At 33.1% G+C, this 21,765-nt stretch overlaps 1 protein-coding gene across 5 annotated transcripts in view; it reads right to left on the reverse strand.

The window, feature by feature from the left end:
• Positions 1-1,725: 1,725 nt before the first annotated feature.
• Acvr2a (activin A receptor type 2A) overlaps positions 1,726-21,765 on the reverse strand; it is a 79,136-nt gene continuing 59,096 nt past the window's right edge. For all 5 annotated transcript variants that reach the window (XM_027937962.3, XM_071619195.1, XM_071619196.1 and 2 more), the window contains 7 exons: positions 18,114-18,257; positions 16,064-16,207; positions 14,996-15,141; positions 13,001-13,115; positions 9,631-9,769; positions 6,494-6,624; positions 1,726-5,423 (listed from right to left, as the gene is read on the reverse strand). In XM_027937962.3, the coding sequence (XP_027793763.1) occupies positions 5,229-5,423; positions 6,494-6,624; positions 9,631-9,769; positions 13,001-13,115; positions 14,996-15,141; positions 16,064-16,207; positions 18,114-18,257 (1,014 nt within the window). In that variant the 3' untranslated portion in view covers positions 1,726-5,228. The remainder of the gene's footprint in view (positions 5,424-6,493; positions 6,625-9,630; positions 9,770-13,000; positions 13,116-14,995; positions 15,142-16,063; positions 16,208-18,113; positions 18,258-21,765) is intronic.

The following is a 21,765-nucleotide window of genomic DNA, read 5'->3' on the forward strand; positions in this document are numbered from 1 at the left end:
GGATTGAATCAGGTGGTTATTTAACACTTGTTAAGCGTCTGTGTGGTCCATTTGAAGAGTTCATTCCTGCCAAGCAGCCTGATATTTTTACAAATCTTAAAAATCAGTAAAGAAACATAAGAATTGATGTGAATAAGTCGCCTTTTGGTTCCAGTAGTGGTATTGCGTATTTTTTAAAATTTCTGTACATGTGTAAATTTTGGATTATATCCAGACCTCAGTTCCTCTACTTCAGGAAATTGACAAGGTTAGCCAGAGGGTGGTTCACTTGGAAGAAAAAGGCCAAGGAACTTGACTATTTCTTTGCTCAACTTCTAAAAATGTGGTACTCTGACCATCTACATCAGAATCCCTTGTAGGATTTTTTTTAGATGTGCATTCTTGGATGTGCTGTAGTCAAAGAGGATCAGAATTTGCCTGTTGAACAATTATTGTCAGAGATTCCTGGAAAATTTTTCTTACAGATATTGGACAGTGTTGGACAGCATTAGCTGAATATTTATTTCAAAAAGTAAGAATGTCAGTTAAAGGATTGCCTTATAGATTCAAGAATCCAGGAACTAACACAGATTTATGTTTAAAATGAAATGTAATAAGCACTGAAGAAGTAATAGTAACTTCCTTTGTTCAAAAAGTATTTGCTTACATATCATGTCATGGGAAAATGTTTATAAGACATTCCCTATTCTTGTGCAATGTATAACCATTTAACTGTCAGAAGCCCTATGAGATTTAGGTACTGTTATTTACAGATAAGGAAAGTCACAGAATAGTGGCAGTGTCCAGAATCATACAGGTTGGGAATGACCAACAGACCCTCCTGGAGTTCAACTCAGGTTGATTTGACACCAGAGCCCATGTTACAGTGGGTTCCTTAACCAGTTGTTAAAAGTATGCTCTAATGAACAATTCCCCTGGGTTTTAGGAAGTCTCAAGAGTGGAGTATATAATTTTTGTGGATAAAAGTTAGCACTTCCAATAGTTACAACCTATTCTTTTGCATACACTTTCCTTCCCTCCAAAAAATTAAGCCCTTTAAATCTTCAGATTTCTCATTTACTTTTCAGCAATGTCTCATTAAGACTAAGGCATGCATACTGGTTCTGTGCCATAGTACATGAATTTCTAGCTCATTTGCCAAAATACTTAAAACAGTAGCATTACTATTATTACTAGAGGGAAGAATTTTAAGCTTTATTTTTCCCTTTGAAAATTTTTCTGAACTATGTGAAGAAAGTATTGTCCACCTTAAAGAGTGAGCCTAATGAAATGATGTGAGCATTCCTAATTTTTATTAGGTTTTCATGCCACTTGAAAGCTGAGAGACCTCATGTGCTTTCCTGGCTGTGTAAAAACTATAGAAGATCCATCAACAACAAGGTACATAGAGTTAAAAACTAAGAGGCAATAAGTGATTGTAGTAAAAGTGATTGTAGTGCTGCCCTTTCCTTCCTTTTTATCCTAAAAAAAACTGAATCTGTTGGAATGAACAGTTATACAATGCCAACAGGCCTCTGGCTGCCTAATGCTGGCAGGTCCACCATATATACTTGGGTGCAAATACAGTCTGTTTAGATAAAGGAGGAGAATGCTACAAACCTCCTTTCACCACTATCCCCATTCTTGCAATTCTTAAGGCGGAAGCCTCACAATAAATTACAAAGCTACCATTCCCCTCTTTAAGAACATAGCTAAAGAAAAACTGCATATGCAAATCATACCATATTCACTTTTTTATTTAACTTGGGGATTGAATGGGGATAGCATACATTTTATTTTTACAATATTTAACAATCACTTAACCAAGATGGGGTTTTACTGGGGGAGGAGGGTTTGCGTGTGTGTTGTTTTTAACTTTCTGTTAAATAAATACTTGCAGAAAAAAATAGCAAGTATGATTTGACAGTAGTACAACAACCTGTGCCCAAAACACTGACAAGAAATACAGAGTAAAGCTAAAATAATTGCTCACCAATATTTTGAGAGGTAACAAATAGGGATATGGGTTGAGACTGCATAAAAAACGTACTGCTGGTTGAATATCTGAGGTAAATGATGTTCAATCAAGATGCTACTTGTATCATTTTGCCCAAAAATTTTAAATTATTTTATGCACATTATACCAAATGTTCCTAAAAAGTAATTTTTCAAAAAGTAAAAAAGACAAACTGGAAAATATCTATGATGAAGCATTTTTTAAAAAACAGTAATCAGTTTATTCCACTAAACTACCATCTGACCAGTTTTTCCCAACCATCTACATTTTACTTAAATGTAGTTGTTGGTCAGGGGCAAGGAAAGGGGCAAAAGAGAGAGTCTTTAATTTCGTGATTATGATTCTATTCCTAAATTCCAAAGGTGTTGGTGTTTTTCCTGATTGTATTTTCAAAAGGTCACCATGAAAGATAGTGCAAGGTCATGGGACCAACACTTGTGAGGCACAGTCTCTTTTCTGGAATTCACAAGGTACCTGTAATAAAAACATCCAAACAAGAATCACACATCACATGCTAAAAACTTCCTAGCATCTAAAATACATACAAGATCTCTGCAGGGCATAGACTTCAAATAAAGCCAAACACTGGTTAATCCATCAGTCCTATGGCAGTTAATCATAAAGGATTTCTTACAAGGGAAATCTGGGTAAGGTGAAAAGTGAGTGAGAGCAGACATCATGAGGAGCACCATACACACGAGGAAAAGTTATTGGGGGTGTGGGGGGGGTCTTAGTTTACTTCCAAATAAATCACCATTTTTTCATCCTTTGATCTTTTTTCCAGTATCCCTAGCTTAAATTTTAACTTGCCCCCTCTACACTGATTATAAACCAATGCCCTGCAAAAAGAAAGTTTTAGTAAGATTACGTATCAGGACAAGCAGTCACTGGAACATTCTTTCTTTACTGCTTATAAAAAGATTTTCTAAATATATATTTTCAGAAGGATACAAGTTTTAAAATTGGTTAGACTTAAGTACAATACCCAGAATTTGTTTAAAAAAAAAATGTAACATGAAGACAAAATGTTTTATATTGTGAATAACTGGTCTTATAAAATTTATCTCTAGTATTCTCATAAGCCAAACATTCATATTATCCCTTTTTTTAAAGTTTTAAAAGGGTTAAATGCTTACAACAGGTAGAAATCTGTCTTTAAATTAACTCTTTTCTTGATTGCACATTTTCCATATTTTCCCCTTGTTTAGTTTCCAGATGGAAGAAAACCCAAGTCAAGAAGTTGAGAGGGGCCAAGTACTTTTTGAAATGGTAAACACTGAAATGGGAATTCTTAGGAATACAGTGAAACCTTGGGTACACACACGATATAAAAACATAAACAGATCTGTATGGGATGTGACACACAGACAAGAATGCTATTACTCTCCTTTTCCTCCCTGTTTAGAGTCTGTTGGCCTATGTTTTGTGTATAAATAATAATTTATTCTTCCCAGAGATTAAGTGCATTTTACATGTAAAATGTAGTGTACTGTGTGGTTAAATAACCATTTGAAGATAATGTATTCACAGTAAGCTCCTGATAGTGACATGTAAAAAAATCTGTTTTTAAAGTTTATGTATGGATTTCAAAATGATCTGACAAAAAGTATAGCATAATCCTGGCTATTTCTTGGCTAGTAATCTAGAAATTCAGGAAATTAATGTTTTACTTTGGCCTATATAAGTAAGTTTCAAGAAGCATCCAATTATACTCCAATGCAGTATTGTTTGAAAAAGAACTTTGGCACCTACCTACCATCAATTCCATTTTCTTAGCAAGGATAAGGCATGAACTATCCTAAATTAATATCCAAGTTAGTTGTAAAAGCAATTTGGGAGAGAAGGCTAAGCTATGTTACCTACATCAACACTGGTTACCTCTAAATGTCATTGCATATTTTTAAGTTATAACTTTGTTATCCCTGATTGGTTTTAAAGCAGTAACATCTGAAATCTGTGCTTAAAGTTAATTAATATCTCTGTCCTAAGATAATTCTTTACATATCACAGACGTCAAATATTACTCTGACAAGATGGCACCAAGCAGAAGTGATAAAAGTTACAAGTCTCAAAGCAGAGAGTGAGGAATTCTGGGTAATGACACTTCCTGAGGTGGTCCTAAGACAGTGATAAAGAATATCCCACACACTGTTTTGGTGAAAAGAAAAACACTACAGTTTTACATATATAAATAGGAAAAAACAAAAGACTTTTAAAAGATAAAAAGAGCTTTCCAGTGTCATAGCTCATTTAAAAAAATTTAAATCATGCTTTAAATTTTTCAAATACTCATTCCCCAAACACAGCACACCTTTAAAAAAAAAAAATACTTAGGTACGAATGCAATATTTTGGGATATGGATATAAGATGAAGCTTTAAAATACGGTAAGGGGGAAATGACACCATTTTTTTCATTTCAAAAAACACTTTTCCCTAAGTTACAAGCCAGCACAAGAAAAGCTAAAACACTGTTTTACGAATGGCCACTTACTATTGGCACTAAGCACAGCTTACTTTTTTTTTTTTCTTAAATAACACAGTGAATTTGTGATACCTTGTTACAAAACATGGATCGATTTATTATTCAAATTTGTTAGTGTTTTCAATTTTATAATTTAGCAACCGTGGAACTGAGGTATACCTTGTTGAGAGGGAGGTTAAAGTAATGCTTGGAAGCCTCTTTACTGTACCCCACTTTGATGACTTTGTTTATGTACACAGAACAGCAGCACACTAAACATTCACAAGCTGTGTCATATTGGCATTACAATAGTCATTTATAGAAACAACAACAGCAAATGCAATAAAAACAAGTTACCCTTTTTAAAATCTGAAATGAAAAGTTTTTGATTTAAAAAAAATAGCAGTAGTTCATTTAAGGAATTAGTGTCTTCTGACAGACATTAAGAAATCTGATGTCAGTTTTCAACACTTGATTAGCCAGATCCAAAAGATCCTTGATTTGGAGAGGGCCACATTCTTCATGTACATTTTCTCAAAAGTTTCTTTATAGAGTTTGCAATTTTTCTCTTAGCCTCATGTCCTTCACGTCTGTGCTGCAGGCAATGCAGTAGTCTCCCAGAGCCACATTTTTCAACAAGGGGCTGCTTTCTTATATTTCCAGGAGGCATCCTACTCATTTCACACAGAAAATAAAACTGTAAGCAGTTTGTTAGCTTAGCAGCTCCAGTTCAGAGTCCCATTGCTCAGTGTGTACAGATGATGCAACCATCATAGACTAGATTCTTTGGGAGGAAAGTCAACATTTGTCACCATCGTGACCACTGTTACAATGTCCTCTGTAGTAATGATATTTGTGAGTCTCTGCATCTGGGTAATTCTTTCACCTACACATCCTGCTGATAACCTGGCTTCTGCATCATGATCCCAACATTCTTCTATCGTTTCACAGAGCATCGCCATTCCCTAAGAGGAGAAAAACATGGTCAAACACCACAACAATTGTTTCTATTAGAAATTAGAGTAAAATTTTCATAAACTGTTTTTTGTAGGCCAAGGAAGTTTCAAGATTACCAAAGTATCATATTATTTAACATTCATTTTTTTACTGATGATATGCAAGTCCATGAAAGAGAAGCACAAAGAAGAAAATATTTAAGTACTGGACACTACTACAACAGGAATATTTTTTAATTCCAAAAATTCCTATCCATTTTTCATAAACAGGATCATTTCAATGCAACCTTGAACTACACTCAAAAGCAAGGGTAATGGAGGTTATACTATTTTTCATCTTTTTCTTAGCTAATATCAGCATTTCCATCTTGAAATTTAATACAAAATTAGAAGGTGATCCTTCAGGATCTCTACCTGGCTTTATCCACATTTCTAATTATACTTGGACCAAAATAATCAAAGCAATAATATACTGTACCATCCTCTGTCTAATCTATAATTTTTTTAATGACAGATGAGTTTATTTCTTTTTCAAAATATTTTTATTTTATTTACTTATTTTTATATGTGCTGAGGATCGAACCCAGTGCCTCATGCATGCAAGGCAAGCACTCTACCACTGAGCTATAATCCCAGCCTCCTAATCTATAATTTTAAAGCATTCTTATGAACTTCAAAATCTAAGCCTAAATCAAAAGGCTTTTGAAAAAACTCCCATAGTGATTTGATGGATTGATGTTGTTCAATACATTTAAAAATGGCATCATATGAAAGGTAGTGATCAACAAAGTTACTTAGCTGTCCACAGGCCCAGAATCAGCCATTCTTTTTTTAAAGAAGGTTTCCAAATAGAAGATACATGCACAAAATTATAGAGATGAGCCTTGTAAGGTTCTATGACTTTACCATCTCCCTGGTTAGTACACAAAGCCCTGATAAAGTGCCTTTTGCACTGTAGTATGGAATATCCTGTGTGAAGATCACCTTCCCAGAAAGTCCTCCAAGAAATGTGCAGAGAATAAATCATGCCTCTGAAAAATGTTTTATTCAAATTTCAAATGAAAAGCTGAGTAACTTACAGCATGTTTCTGCCAATAATCTCTTAAAACAGGCCTCTTTTTTTTATGTACAACAACTTCCTGCATATCTTCAAGAGATGGATGCTGGCCAATTTCCTCCTCAAATGGCAACATGTACTCATCTACAGGTCCTGAAATGTAAGACCAAAAAACAGGGGTGGTCATTTTAATTAAAATCTTCCTGACTTCCAAACTGGTATAAACTTTCTAAAATATATTCTGAATCACCTTTTCCAAATTCCACCTGCTGTAATGACAGTAAGAGCAAGAGAGCAACTACACTTACACTCTTCTTTAAGAGACCCACTCCTTCTTGCAATTCAGAGTGAAAGGTTAGCAGTGATGTTTCCACCTCTGAAGATTTTCGGTTAAATGTGTTATAACCACCTTTATTCTGTGGCATACTCAACCCCCACTACATGTCCCCTATGAGGAACTAAAACACGTCAAAGTCACACCTCTTCTCTACCTTTCCTCACAATAACTTTAATATTTTTTAATAACTTTAATATTTTAATATTCATTTTATGTTTAATTTTTTAAGTCACAACTATCTCCAACCAGGGTTCCCAACAAGTCAATGTACCTTCACAGATAAAATGTATTCAACAATAATTCTTTCTTTTACCTACTCATATAAGAGTTAATAATAACTAATATAAGAGTTAATAATAACTAAGATTCAATGAGCAGCTATCCTGACCAGAAACTTGTATTACATACATAATTTATCACCATTTTGCCTTCACAAGGTGAAGGAGCACTATCTGTATTTTGCAGATAGGAAGTTCAGAAATTTTTATGTAAATTTGCACAAAGGCACACAGCTATCCCATGGAATTTGAATTCATCTAAGTCTGCTTTTTTATCACTACATTAGCTCCTCTTGACAATCAATACTGAGCTATTTCATTTGCCAGACAGATACAAGTCTTGTGCAGTCTAAAAAGCACAATTACTGCTGGGCAGATACAATGAATCACCAAGAAGTCATTAGGTCTCCGCAAACAAGAATCTTTGATGCCTGGACAGTTGGTCTCTGCTTGAACACCTCCAGTGACAGTACTGATATTCTAAGGTATGTCTGTTCAACCTTGCATCTACAGGTCAGCACCACTGGCCTTAGGTGATGCCTTTTCAGAAATGTGGATGCTCTGGCCTCAACCCAGACCACTGAGTCAGAATCTCAATTTTAACAAGATTTCCAGGAGTCTGGTATGCATATTTATATGTGGAAAAAAATCACCAAATTTAACCATCAACAACTAGTCACCAACAAATTTAAAAGCACCCACACTGTCCCTTTGGCCCCAATTTCTGACTTATTAAGAGTCAGAAGTACCTGATTCTAATTGTGTCCTTGCACATATGAAGCATTTAAGAATAGAAGGCATTTATCCTTTTCTTTTTCCATAAAATACTCCCTGATGACTCTTCTTCACCACCAATTTCTCCTATGAACTACCATAACACTGCCTTGTGTTACGGTAGTTACATTCATCTCAAAACATTTACTGAATGTCTAGTACCAGGCACTGGGCTAGATAATTCACTTACTTTAGAGTTAATTGTCCAGAATGTTTTTTATCATCTTAACTGTATATTACTTGAAGACTGGGCTTTATGTCCCCCATGACACCCAATCCAATGGTTTACTATGAAAAATTCATATTAAAGTTCTTATAAAATGTATTTTCCTATGACATCTTTCCTTGAGCTACTTCCATTTCCATAAATGCATGTAATAATTGTAATACTACTTCTACTTTTGAGTCAAAACAAACAGCTTATGCGTTTTCTTATACACTTAAAAGCTAAAAGTTATTCTCAAGTTGCTTCAACCTTTCTTAGGTTCTGGACCCACCCCAATCCTAAAGAAATAGATCTGTCCATTTCTGAACAGATTTCTAAACAGCTCAATTGATCTACTAAAACTCAAAGTATCTTGTGGTCTACCCCTATATGTCACAAAACTTTTCAAAATATCACATAAGAATGTTGTCAAGCACCAACCAGAGCTAGCTGGTTTAAAGGAAACTTTTCAGTTCCTTTTAAAAGTGTAGTCCCCTAAATCAAATTTCACATTTCAGAGGAAGTTTGTTGTATACCAAGAGCCTTTAATAATATTTAGAAAGTAAAATATTCTTAATTGGTTATACCTTTTGAAATATTCAACATATTTTTTCTATGGTTTTTGACACCTGGAAGAAGTTTTTAGGTAATTAAAAGAAAAAAAGATCAAGCTCATTTAAATTTGTTTAGAAGTTTAACAGGAAGTTTGTCTTACCCAAAAAAAGTACTACCACATATTTGAGACAGAGTACAGACCTTATGAAGGAGCACTAAAGATCAAATGTGTAGAACTTTATAGTTTTTACATTACAAATATGGTATGCAGATTTATAACCAATGAATAAATACCCAATGCTTATAAGATTTAAAGAAGAACTTTTCAATAACAAGAACAAAGAATAAGAAACCCTTTAGAGCCACCCTGCTGTGGTAGAGAATATGACTAATGTCTATGTCAGGTCAAACCTTCAAAGTTTTAGGGGGCAGAATTTTATCTGTGGTACATGTGAAAGCATGATCACAGTTCTGTCTTAGAGGATAAAACTAAAATTTAATATGGTTAACGATATGCTGGCATTTCCTGAGTGCTAAACAGACTCAGCCTCAGAGTCTTGAAAGGCAGTCAGAAGGCCCCTCCCACTTTATATACATATCCTCTTACCAAAATAGTTAACTTGAGAACCAGACAAGCAGGACCTACATGACCTAGCTGAAGTAGCAGCTCTTTCTTTACAACTGGATCAGAATCACAAATATGTTTCATCAATTACCTTGAAACAATTTCCTCACCTGTAAAATTGTGATAATAACTACCTCCAAAGTTGTTTTAGGAAATAAGCTAAAAGTATGTGAAGTATCCAACAAAACATCTAGCAACAGTAAAGAAGCAAACACTGACCAGTTCCCTTCTTCCCTGTCCCATCCTTTCTGCTTCCCTGCCTCCTGAATTCTCTACCATCTCTTGGTTATTAAAACAGAAATGTACTTTATTACCTTTGAATGTAACCATCCACTTCAAAAATGTGGCATATGTACTTTTTAAAACAAAATACTTTTTCCCTTACCATCTGCAGCAGTACAGCGAGAAGCCAGTTCCCACAGGACTAATCCCATGGCGTACATATCTATCCTCAAAAATGCATCCCTTTGGAAGTTTATAGCACCTTCTAATACCTCTGGAGCCATATACCTTCGGGTACCAACCTGAAAAATATTTTGAAAACAAACAGTACTCATTCATTAACTTTATGAACTAACATTTTACATTTTTTTAAGAATCAAAACCACATATGGTCTATTATCAGGGTAAAGCAACTAAATTATGAACACCAAATTATAGCATATATACATAGTAAGATCATGTGTGAGTATACCTAAAAAAAAATACATCAACAGATGTTATTCTGGTAAAGATTTAGAATTTTTCCCTTTCTAGAAGTAATCACAAGGTATTGAACAATGAACAACAATGGGAGAAGGATGGAACAGAGAAAGCTGCATAGTTTTCAACTGTACCTTTGCAAATTATTTGAAAAGTATCTTTAAGAAACCCTTTTTTTTTTTTTTGAGGGCTTCAATGACAGATATTATAAAATGTTTTTAAAATAGTTAACCAAGCATGTGCCCAACAACTTGGTATTTCTTAGTGCTATCACTATGGTTACTAAGCTAGTACAGCTAGCTCTATTTGGTGCTTGACAACATTCTTATGTGATATTTTAAAAAGTTTTGTGACATATAAGGTAGACCACAATATACTTGAGTACTGAGCAGCTGAGCTATTGCTATTTTCAAAAAGCTCCATCCTTAGGTGACTGTGACTCCTATTCCACACTAGAAGTTGGGGAGTTACATGCAATAACACACACAAAAAACACACACAGCACAGATGTTAAAAATAAATAAATAAATAAGGACAGATCACTAAACTCTGAAGTTTTGAATATTCAATTTATTTAATAAGGAGAACACTTTAGAGAAAGAAAAGGTAGCTTTTAATTTTTTTCATCTTCTGAATAACTATACTACAAATTAACACCTCCCAAAAGCCTACTTTAAAAAAAAAATTATTGGTGCAGTATAACTATATATATCAGTGGGATTCACTATTACATCTTCATACATATGCACACATAATAAATTTCATTCCCCAGTACCTCCCCTTTCCCTCTCCTCCTCCCTCCCCTGCTCCCCTTTCTCTATCCTGTAGTCTCCTTTCTATTTTCATGAGATCCTCCCCAACTTTCTTTTTTTTTTTTTTCCTCTCTAGCTTCCACATATGAGGAAAAAAAAAACACATTTCTGAGTTTGGCTTATTTTGCTTAACATTATGTTCTCAAGTTCTATCCATTTTCCTGAAAATGACATAATTCCATTCTTTATAGCTAACTAAAACTCTATTGTATGTGTATGTGTGTATGTGTGTGTGTATGCCACATGTTCTTTATATGTTCATCTGCTGACGGGTACATAGGCTGGTTCTATAATTTGGCTATTGAGAATTGTACTGCTATAAACATAAGTATGCATAGATAACTATAGTATTTAATTCTCTTAGACGAATACTTGAGAAGTGGTATTGTTAGGTCATATGGTGGTTCCATTTCTAGTTTTTGAGAAACTTCCATAGAGATTTCCGTAGTGGCTGCACTAATCCTACCAACAGTGTATAAGGGCTCCTCATACCTCCACATCCTTGCCAGCATTTATTAATATCTGTATTCTTGACGACTGCTATTCTAACTGCAGGGAGATGAAATCTCAATATAGTTTTTATTTACATTTCTCCCACTGCTAAAGACATTGAATCTTTATTCACATATTTCTTGGCCATTTGTATTTCTTATTTTGAGAAGTGAATATTTAGTTCATTTGCTCATTTATTGATTGGGTTGTAGGGGTTTTTTGAGGGAGGAGAAGTATTTTGAGTTCTTTATGTATTCTGGATATTAATCCTCTTTTTAAAAAGTTGCTGGCAAAGATTTTCTCCCATTCTGTCCTCCTTTTTTCTCTTAAAGATAAATGTATGCCATCTGAAGTTCTCTTTTGTTATAAGATTGTGGCTTATCTAAATTTTTAGCCTAAAATATTCTCTTTTATAAATTGATAATAGATGAAAATTTGTATTTTTCCCCAGGGTTCTTTCTTTGCAATATATAAAATTTACAATAACATGCAAGTACCTTCAAATAGTGTTTCAATTTTCTGGTACATAAAATCTAAAGTCAAGGATCAACTGGTATAAGTAATTGGTTATTTTTATCTAACCATATGACCCAACTGCAAAGGAATTAAAAGATGACATCAGTGAGTCCCCCAGTTTTTCCTCAGAAAAAATGCCAGAGGGGCTTATGAGGTACCAAGGATGAAACTTTCCAAAAGTTCATCTTATGACAGTGAGTCATAAGAAGTACAGAAGTACAGAGGTTTGTCCCCAGGCTTTCTACATAACATCCATCTTGGTAGTATTTGCCACAAAAGTGTCTCCATTTCTAAAGAGATTTGGTGTCAACTTCTGTAGAGTTCTGTGACTGCTGACCATTGCCCTAAATTTTTTAATTGTTAGTCAACATTGGCAAAATTTGAGTGCCATGACTGTTTACAACTATGTTCTTAGAAACTTGAGGATATGCTGAAAAAAATAAAGCTCATAAATAGCTGACCAAATAATTGTATAACAAAATTTAACACCAAAGCCAATGAATCATCTGCTTCATAGGAAATGTCACCTATCAGGTTAGACTGGTTTTCTTGAAAAAAGGTTATCTTATAGGAGTGAAAACATCTTTCCTAGCCTCATAGCTTCTGAGAATAAAATGTACAGACAATCTTTTCTCTTTGGCCTTTCTATAAGGTTTCCACTGCCAAGTTCTTGTTGTATAGACTTTAACTAATTAGGTACCTCACTTAGGCCTATACAAGGGCTTTGTATTCTGGAGAGAATTCACAGAAAGTAGATTAAGGAGTGAGTGAAACACTAAAGAAAAGCAAGAAACAAAAAATAAAGCAAGAAATTGTTGGATACAAAAATGGGAAGGGGATCTTAATACACTGAAGCAAGAATAATGGCTGATTTTTCTTCTATACCACAAGACGGTGAAAGAATAAAAGAATTAAAAAACTACTGAGTTAATAAGAAGATATCCCTAAGAATGTGGTCCATCAAAAAAGTGGGTTCTTCCGTGATCCACTTTTTAAAAAAAAATCCTGTAACATCTAGGAGTTATCTTATGAAGTAGTACTCTAAACCACCTGAGTCCTCCACCACAATATGAAAATGACATTTTCCTCAGAAAATGTAACATATAACTTTTGATTAGATGCTAATTTAATCTCCACAACAATTTATACCAATTCAATCTTGACATGCCAGTCTAAGAAAATATGAGACATATTTATTTTTTGTTACATGTTATAATTACCACCCTTCCTTACCTGTCCATGGGTGTCACCTGCAGACTTGCCAGCCTCAAATTTTAATGCCAACCCAAAGTCAGCAATGCAAGCCGTCAGATTGTTTTTCAACAGCACATTTTTACTTTTGATGTCCCTTACAAATATAAAGATAGTACAATTAAGTTTCAACAAGTTATCTTTTAAATTTTTTGCTCATAATCGAAAAGAGGGAGAATATCTATGCTATAAAATAGTAGTTAAAATATGACATGCAAGGAAAAGAGAAAAGAAGAACCTTAAGCAGAGTCCCCATACAGCACAAGAGTAAAGTAACAAAACTCCTATTCATAACACAGACTAGAAGAAGAAATCCTCTCCATAAAGCAGTTTTATAAAGAAATGCCATTCCAAAAACACTTTATCTATGTCATTCTCACATATCAATGATAAAATTGCTATGATTTAAGAGGTTAAGAATATTTCAAACTTTACAGTAACAAACTCCAAAAAAACTAAAATTTTTAAAAACTAAAGAATTTTTTTAAATATAGCTAAATTGTGTCCTTTTGTCAACTGTATAGACAGACCTATATTTTAGAATACTCGCTTAGTGTAGTTAGTGGTTCTTATATTTTTTCACCCAGTTGTAGAAAAACATCTCTAGGATATTTAACATCTCTAGGATATATAACACATTTTATCATAAACATATACTACTCTAGCCGTATCCTGAATTCTGAAAAGGGTAACAGTTCTGAAATAGGAAGATGTCTCCCTCTACACACTTGCCTCAACCAGTTCATCCTAGAGATTACTATACTCTAATTAAATACATCTTTGCCATGACAAATGGCATGTGTACAGTCACAGGAGACAGCAAAGGGACAGGTATATATGGATGCTCCAAAAAACTGCTTGAAATTCAGGATTTTCAGGGCCCCTACTCCTAATAACCTTTGGGACTCCAAAGGATTAAATCGTTCCCTGTATGGAAGACAGACTGCATGTAGGAAGGTGAGAAGAAAAGGGAACCTTTAAGCCAAACCTTAAATGACTTCTTCTTCTCCTGAAGAAGAAGTCATTTAAGGTTTGCAAAACCAGAATCTATATATAAGAGGTAGGGTTAAAATAATGTCTCCCAGCAACCTAAAACACCACCTGGTGATAATCAACTAAATATTTGTTAAATGAATCAGTCAGTGCCTACTTTTAAAACAACCACTGTTAAATTGAATACAAGATGACAAACTGAATCCCATGTTGAAGGAAGTTAAATACATAGCAAACTGAATCAATGTTTTAAGGAAAAATATTTTGCCTTCTGAGAAATGACAACTGTCTGGATATTACCATCTCACTGACAATTGTTTGAATGATGTCTCCTTTGACCTTAGCTAAAAGAAGAATATAAGGTAATTCAAAAAATAAGCAAAGAGCTGGACATGGTAGTACCAAAGACTTGGGAGGCTGAAGCAGGAGGACTGCAAGTTCAAAGCTAATCTGGGCAACTTAGCAAGATCCTGTCTCAAAATGAAAAATAAAAAGGGTTGGGGATGTAGTTCAGTGGTAAAGTACCCCTGGAACCTGGATTTCACTCCCCAGTACTACAATAAAAAAAAATATTTTTAATTAAAAAAGAAAAACAAAAAAGATACACTCAAAAGACTTTCCTTCATTTACATCCCCTTGAATCTATTTAAAATCACCTTAAATCTTGACTTGAATTAAAATAAATTTATTTTTCCTTTGAGCTAAGAAAATATACTTTCATTCTCAACTATGCTTTTAGAAATGAGACTAAATTAAGAAATACGGAGATAATTAAACTTAACTAATGATGTTAACATATACATTTTCCAAAATACTTCCTGGCCATTATCAAAGCTAATTTAAAAAATAAATGAAAATCATCTGCCTCCTAGGGCATGACTGGATAACTAAGGGAAAAATTAATTCTACTCAGGGATTTAAAAGCTTATTAAATCATAAACATATTCTGAATCATCTGGAAAAACAAAATAAATTTTGCTCTACCTGTGAGATATTGCGGGTTTGTGGCCATCTTTGAGGCCAGGTATATCCTCATGTAAATATGCCAACCCTCTAGCCATGGTTTCTGCAATATGACACAGTTCATTCCAAGAGACCACATTAGCCTTAAGAAAGTCTGACAGTGAGCCCTAAAGAAAGGAGGGTAGAAAAACAAAAACAAAAAAACTTAAGCTCTTGACAAAAGCCATACATACACGGGAATTTTTTAATCTATAAGTGTAAGACAATGTATCTTTCCTTTGAGTACATAAAAATATACAAAAAACATGGTCCAAATTTCCTTCCAATTCACATTAATCCAAGTTTTTCTTAATACATACTGAAAATCTAAAGTTCTAGAAAAAATTTTAAAGTGAAATTATAGCAATTTTAAAGATATTATACCAAAGGACTAGGATAACAAACATCAGAATATACAAGCAACCACTAATAAAACTTCCTCTAGAGATTATGGGCATTCTTATGGTGAAGAATTAAGGTATAAGAGCCACATACTTAACAATGATAAAAGTATCAAAAATGAAATTTCCTTATTAATGGTACTTTTAAACATCTCTGGAAGATGGAAAAATTGAGGAAAAAAAAAAACACAAGGGTGTTTTGGTGATAATTACCCTAAAAGATTATATAAACTTTCTGATTCTGGGTTTGTCATTATAGATTTATTAAAGAGTTTTAAGGTACAGAATTCAAAGTGAAAATGGCTTATGAAATCAAAATAGGTCATTAACAAGTAAATGAAAATTACTAAGCACTGCCTATACTAAAGTATTTGCAAGAGAGGTAATTACATACAGCACAGAAAATCTGGGACAAAAGACTGGTATTACAAATAGAGAGGTTACAAAAAAAGCTACTTCATTCTTTTGTTAAAATAAGTTATGTTTTAAAATGGATTTTTATTTAAGAGCAATTTGCACTTTACATTAAATAATAATCAACTATATAATATATTATCTACTGAAAAATAGGTCTGAGGGATTTGTAGTCAACATCAGGTAGGTAGGCCAACTCTTGATTTTACTGAATTCAAGTGTTAGGTAGTTTTACCTTTTCATGAAATGCTGTTATTAGCCAAAGGTCCACATCAACACTGGTGCCTCGTTTTTCTGCACCGATGAACTGCAATATGTTTTCATGCTTCATTCCAGGTAAACTATAGACTTCATATTCATTTTGCCATGACTGTTTATCCTAGGGTTAAAAAGAAAGAATAGTAAGAACAGCAACAAAATATTAAATAAATCACATCTAATAAATTACCTAAAAAGTTCTAAAGAAACAAAAAAAATGTATTTAAGTAGAAAAGACCTTTTGTTTTGACCTTTCATTTAATGAAAGAAAGTTCTATTAGTTAACACTATCAGAGTTCTGGTAGTTCCATACTAAACGCCTGTCCACCCTAATCCTTTAAAACATCCTTTTCTAGAGGAACAATAGTTCATCAGAAATGTTGCACTTTTGCATACTACAATGGCAACACATTCTACTTCCAAGTTATTATAAGTATTACACTGTAATTTCATCACGGTGTGAAGCTGCTCCTGTCGGTAATCAAAATAATCTCTCTGAAAGATGCAATTCAGGTGGATTTACTCTGTCCAAACAGAAAACATTTTTGTTTTCAACGACTAACATATTATGTAACATGCTTTAAAGTCACCATATACTCATTTGTGCCTGCAAATGATTCATGTCCACTACATTTTTACTTATAATAGATTAGTTTCTTTTCACTATGAAAGGACATTGAAAAGGCAGGCACCAAAGCATATGGATTAGGAAACCTCTGGCTCCAAACTACCTAAACTTAAATTCTGAATCTGCCACTGACCTTTGGCAATATATATAATCAATTTCCTCATTAAGTAAAACAGGGATTGCAGTATCTGTCTCATAGTGTTGTGCTATTACATACATACTAATAATATACATACATATATGTAATATATAACACCTGACATAAAAGCATTCAATAAAATGCTACTCTTAATATCCAAATACGTTCATGTAATTCTTAAGATTCCTCACATGTTAAAATAAATTTTCCCTGACTTTTTAAAATACCTTTATTTTATTTATTTATTCTTATGTGGTGCTAAGGATCGAACCCAGGGCCTCGCATGTGCTAGGTGAACACTGTACTGCTGAACCACAACCCTAGCCCCTTCTCTGACTTTTTAAAAAATAAATCCTGGCATTACAGACTGTACACTCTAAGAGTTCTAAATTGTAATTTACAGGATCTGCATTACTAACAAAAATAACCAATGAAAGTAATAATCTTCTTCATAGATTCTACAACACAAGCTTTAGGAGAGATAAGGAGGCTAAAATCTAGTTATAGTAAGGCAAATTGCTTATAGGATAGCTTTGCAATAAGGAAAACTTAGGTGTAGGAGTACAGCTTATATCCTCAAATCCAACCTGGGGCTTAAGTACTAAGGATAGCATTAGTCACAAGGGTACAAAAGCAAGAGCAAGGGAAAATGGAATCATCATCAAATTACACCACTGATGCAACAAAACAAAAGAAGGGTAAAAGCTTGATAAGGGTTTTGTGAAAAGTCCAGCTATTTTTAAAAGAAAAACAACTCAATAGTAAACCAATTATTTGGAGTCTTGATTCACTGCCTCTGAAAATTCACCAAACAAAAACTTAAATAATTACATAAACACTCAAAGTAGAATGAAAATAAATCAGTCTGTTCACATACCTCCAAACAGCAATTCTAAAACAAAACACGCTACTTCTTCACTTTTATGTTTGCTTTTTTTGATAATGTAAGGGATATTAAAATATAACCAATGAGGTTTTTTAATTGGAATCCTTAGCATTTTTATAGAATTTTTATTGGCAAAAGATCACCCATGTTTATTTAATATAATTCTACCACTCCAAACAAACATGGTTTTGTACTAATAATTCCATTTCTCAAATGTGAAGGCAAACATAAAAAGGCTAACTGCTTTTCCCAGTATCACAGTATCACTTTGGAATATATGGCCTATGTGTTTAGACTGCTTCTGAGTTATAATGTCCTAGTTGGTTTCAGCTTTTAAAATATATATATGTAACTTTATAACTGCAATAGCATACCTGTATTGGGAATATTTTAACGGCAACATATTCATTGAGCAACTGGGCTTTCCAAACACAACCAAATCTTCCCCTTGCTTTCACTTCTAATAATTGCAGTGGCTTCAAACCTAGTAATGGAGAAGGTGGGGGTGGTCCTGGGTCCTGTAGATAAACAAGAATAATAGTGTAAATAAGCAGACCCTGGAACATATAAATTCTAAAAATGAGAAATAAGTGAGTATACTAAAGAATCAACTGACAGAAATAAATGATAAACACATAAGGATGACATTAACTTCAATCTTGCTAGAACTGAGTTTCTCAAGCATCACTAATCTGTAGGGATTACAAAGCAGGCAACTTGATTTAAGAGTTGTCATAATAACAGTTAGCAGTATTGCTTCTCAGGTACAGCAGTAGAAAAAATCTAACACCATTTTTGATCCAGTCTCTCTAATTTTCCCCACTAAGATTTTCTGTAAGCTTTAGATCACTCATAACAATATTTCCTTAGAGAATAAGTATTTGAAAAGTGCCAGGAAAAGCAGATTATGATTATGTCTTAAAGAAAACCTCAAAATATACTTTTTCTAATGGCTATTTAATTTAAAATTTTTTCTTCATTGATTAAAATTTTTTCTTCATTAATCTTAGAAATAACCAGTCATTCTTAAGTACATTGCAGTTAGGTGTATGAAATACAAAAGCATGTAAAAGAAATATTTTATAGCCAAATTGTTTATACTTTGTCCTCATTTTTTAACATATTAACAATTCATCACTTTGTTTATAATTATTCCCAAAATAAATTTGTGTTCTGAGGCCGACTGGCAAAGAAAATATAAACCAAAATTCAAAAAAGAAGTGGTCATCATATTAGATAGCAAGGTATAATAAATAAAAGAAAAGAACACTGCTATAATTAATTTTTAAAACAGAACAAACATAGTATATAAATAGGAGTACAACAAGGGAATCTTCCCTATACAAAGTAGGATGACAACTTTTCTCTGAAAACATTTTATTGGTTGGCTATCTGCCATTCCAGAAAACTTCCAAAGAAAAGCAATAGAAATGTTTCAAGGGCTACATAACAAATGTTGTGAGGAGGACATAAAATTTTTGTTGCAAGAGGGAAAAGTATGATGGCACTGGGTTCCTCAGACATTTGGAAATGTTATGCTACCCAGATCAATACATCTTACTCTGCCTTTCTTCTCCCTCTCTTTTTATCTCCTCTCCTAATGCCTCAAAAACTCCTAGTGATCCTTAGGCATCATTCAGCCTACTGGTGCCACTCAGGTGTTTAAAAGTTCACATCTATCATTAGAAAGACCCTCAACAATAGAAACACTGCAAGGTTATAAAACAGGAAGAACATGCAACTAGACAATCTTTATAAAATGGCTTGAGAACTCCTATTTTAAAACAGCACACTGTAAAATAGATTACTGTAACTCATTTTAAACTCAGATATTTATTTTAAAACGTCTACAGAAGTTGCTTTTTCTTTCCAGGTTCAAAATATGAAGGATTAGTAAGCTAGAGTATTTCTGTTAGCAAAGCAATAGGGCAAGGAGGTCAGCTATTAATCTTACAAGAAGGACAGGTTCTTGAGAATGATTCTCAGTGGGAGGGAACACAAGACTCTCTGGAGTTTCTATGGAAACTACACCATCCCTATCTCATTCTTCAACTATCTCTACCTGTAATTAGAGATTCCACCAACAGGAGTAGTTTGCTTATACAAATGTGAAGACAGGCGAAATGCTGAAAACTACTTTTCCAGAGGCAAAGAAAACCCATCCAGTCTTCAAGGTCCAAGAATAACTGTATAACTGCATAAAGGAATGATTAAGCTAAATAGAAAAGGCTAGAAAGGTATATTTTTCAAAGCAAAAATGCCAAAAACTAAAGTATGCAGATAAGAACTGAAAGCTGAAGAAAGTAATATGGTAGAAAGTAATACAGCTCTAAACTGAAATTTTTAGTGACATAAATAAACTGAGAATGTTTGTTGGTAACATATACATTTATATACTCTCTGTTCTAAAGGGTACCAACCACGGAGATATGATTCAATCTGTAAAACAAGATTTAGATGATTTAATTCACATCTCAAAAATATATCAGTAGTTCAAACAATGATTTGTGTACATTAACTTTAAATTCAAAAGATATACAATAATTTTTAATGTGTATGTTTAGGGAAAAAATAGTTATTTGTTTTCCAAATGCACAGATAAACTTCAAAGTTTCCTTAAGTTTCTAAGGCTCTGTTCAGCAAATTTCTAAGCTACCACTATTTCAGAAAGATATCTTAAGTCACCCTCTTAATATTACAATTATATTCAATATTGTATCATAACAACCATAACACTTCTTTCAAAATTACTTAAAAGTAAAAATCCTCAAATTAAGAGAAAAAAACTGGCCTATTTTATTTTCAGAGTGAGAAAAAGGTCTACAAAGGCACATTCTTGTAGTATTAAAACTTTTAGAAATGTGTTTTTAAATGTAATTTAAAATAATATTCTTTAACAATTAAAAGATTAGGTCTAAAATTGAATAACTTTTTAGCAAAGATAATTGTATAAAATCTATAGCACTCATCAATATAAACTTTTTGATTTTTTAATCAGAAATTATTCAAATAAAATATTAAATGCATTTCTAATATGTTTTATTTATCCAATAATCTAAGAATATTAGGAACAATTTTCAGCTTATTAATATCATTATAGTAGTTTACCCACACAAACACACACAAAAAAACCTTATTTGATTCTAGAAATAAAGACTTAAACCTTTGAAATGTATGACACCCTGGGAAGACAAATGCAAATATAAATGTCAGAAATGACAGCAGCATTCTGTCTGATGTTATCCACAAAATACTGCTTTGCCCTGCTATACTGAAAAACTACTTTTGGGAAAGCATCTAAAAAGGTTTTAAGATTTCATAAAAACTTTTCCTAAGTATCCAGTTATCTTGCAATATACATACTATTTTGGAAAACTAAAAAGATATACATTAGAAATGGCTCTGATTATACTCATGTCATCAGAAAATATCATGCTAAAACTACAGTTATTAGAAAAAGTCTTCTATCCCAGGACTCCTTCCCAATATCATTATTATAACCAACATTAGAATACACAGATAGAGATGGACAGTTGTGAAGTCATCTGTTATCATTTTACTATTTCTGAATTCTCTCCATTTGAAGGGTGAATTCTAATAAAGTTATATAGCCTTAAACATCCAGACAGCAAAAATTCATCAAAAGTTGTATTTCTGCAGCTAGTTCATTTGCTAGAAATGCCAAAGATAAAACTATTTGAAAATACAGATTTCACATTAAAAGATAATGGGCTGGACTAGAAAGCTCTTGTTAAAAATGAGCACATGCTAACATTGAAACTGATGACATCCTCTAAAAATTAAACGATACAAAATTTTTAAGGCTATTAGAGTCATTTGATGTTCTTTTAATCAGCTAAAACAGTCATTTCTATATTCTACTTTAAATAAGTATAAATAATCTTAGCATTCCTTTAAAATCAAAACCTAGTACTATGTCAAATCAATCATATTTTTATAATAAAGGCAGGGGGAAATCCTTATAACATAAATGTATATAAACTAAAGGATGCAAGTAAAGCAACA

Source organism: Marmota flaviventris, chromosome 11 (assembly GCF_047511675.1).
Source record: "Marmota flaviventris isolate mMarFla1 chromosome 11, mMarFla1.hap1, whole genome shotgun sequence".
NCBI classification, from domain to species: domain Eukaryota; kingdom Metazoa; phylum Chordata; class Mammalia; order Rodentia; family Sciuridae; genus Marmota; species Marmota flaviventris.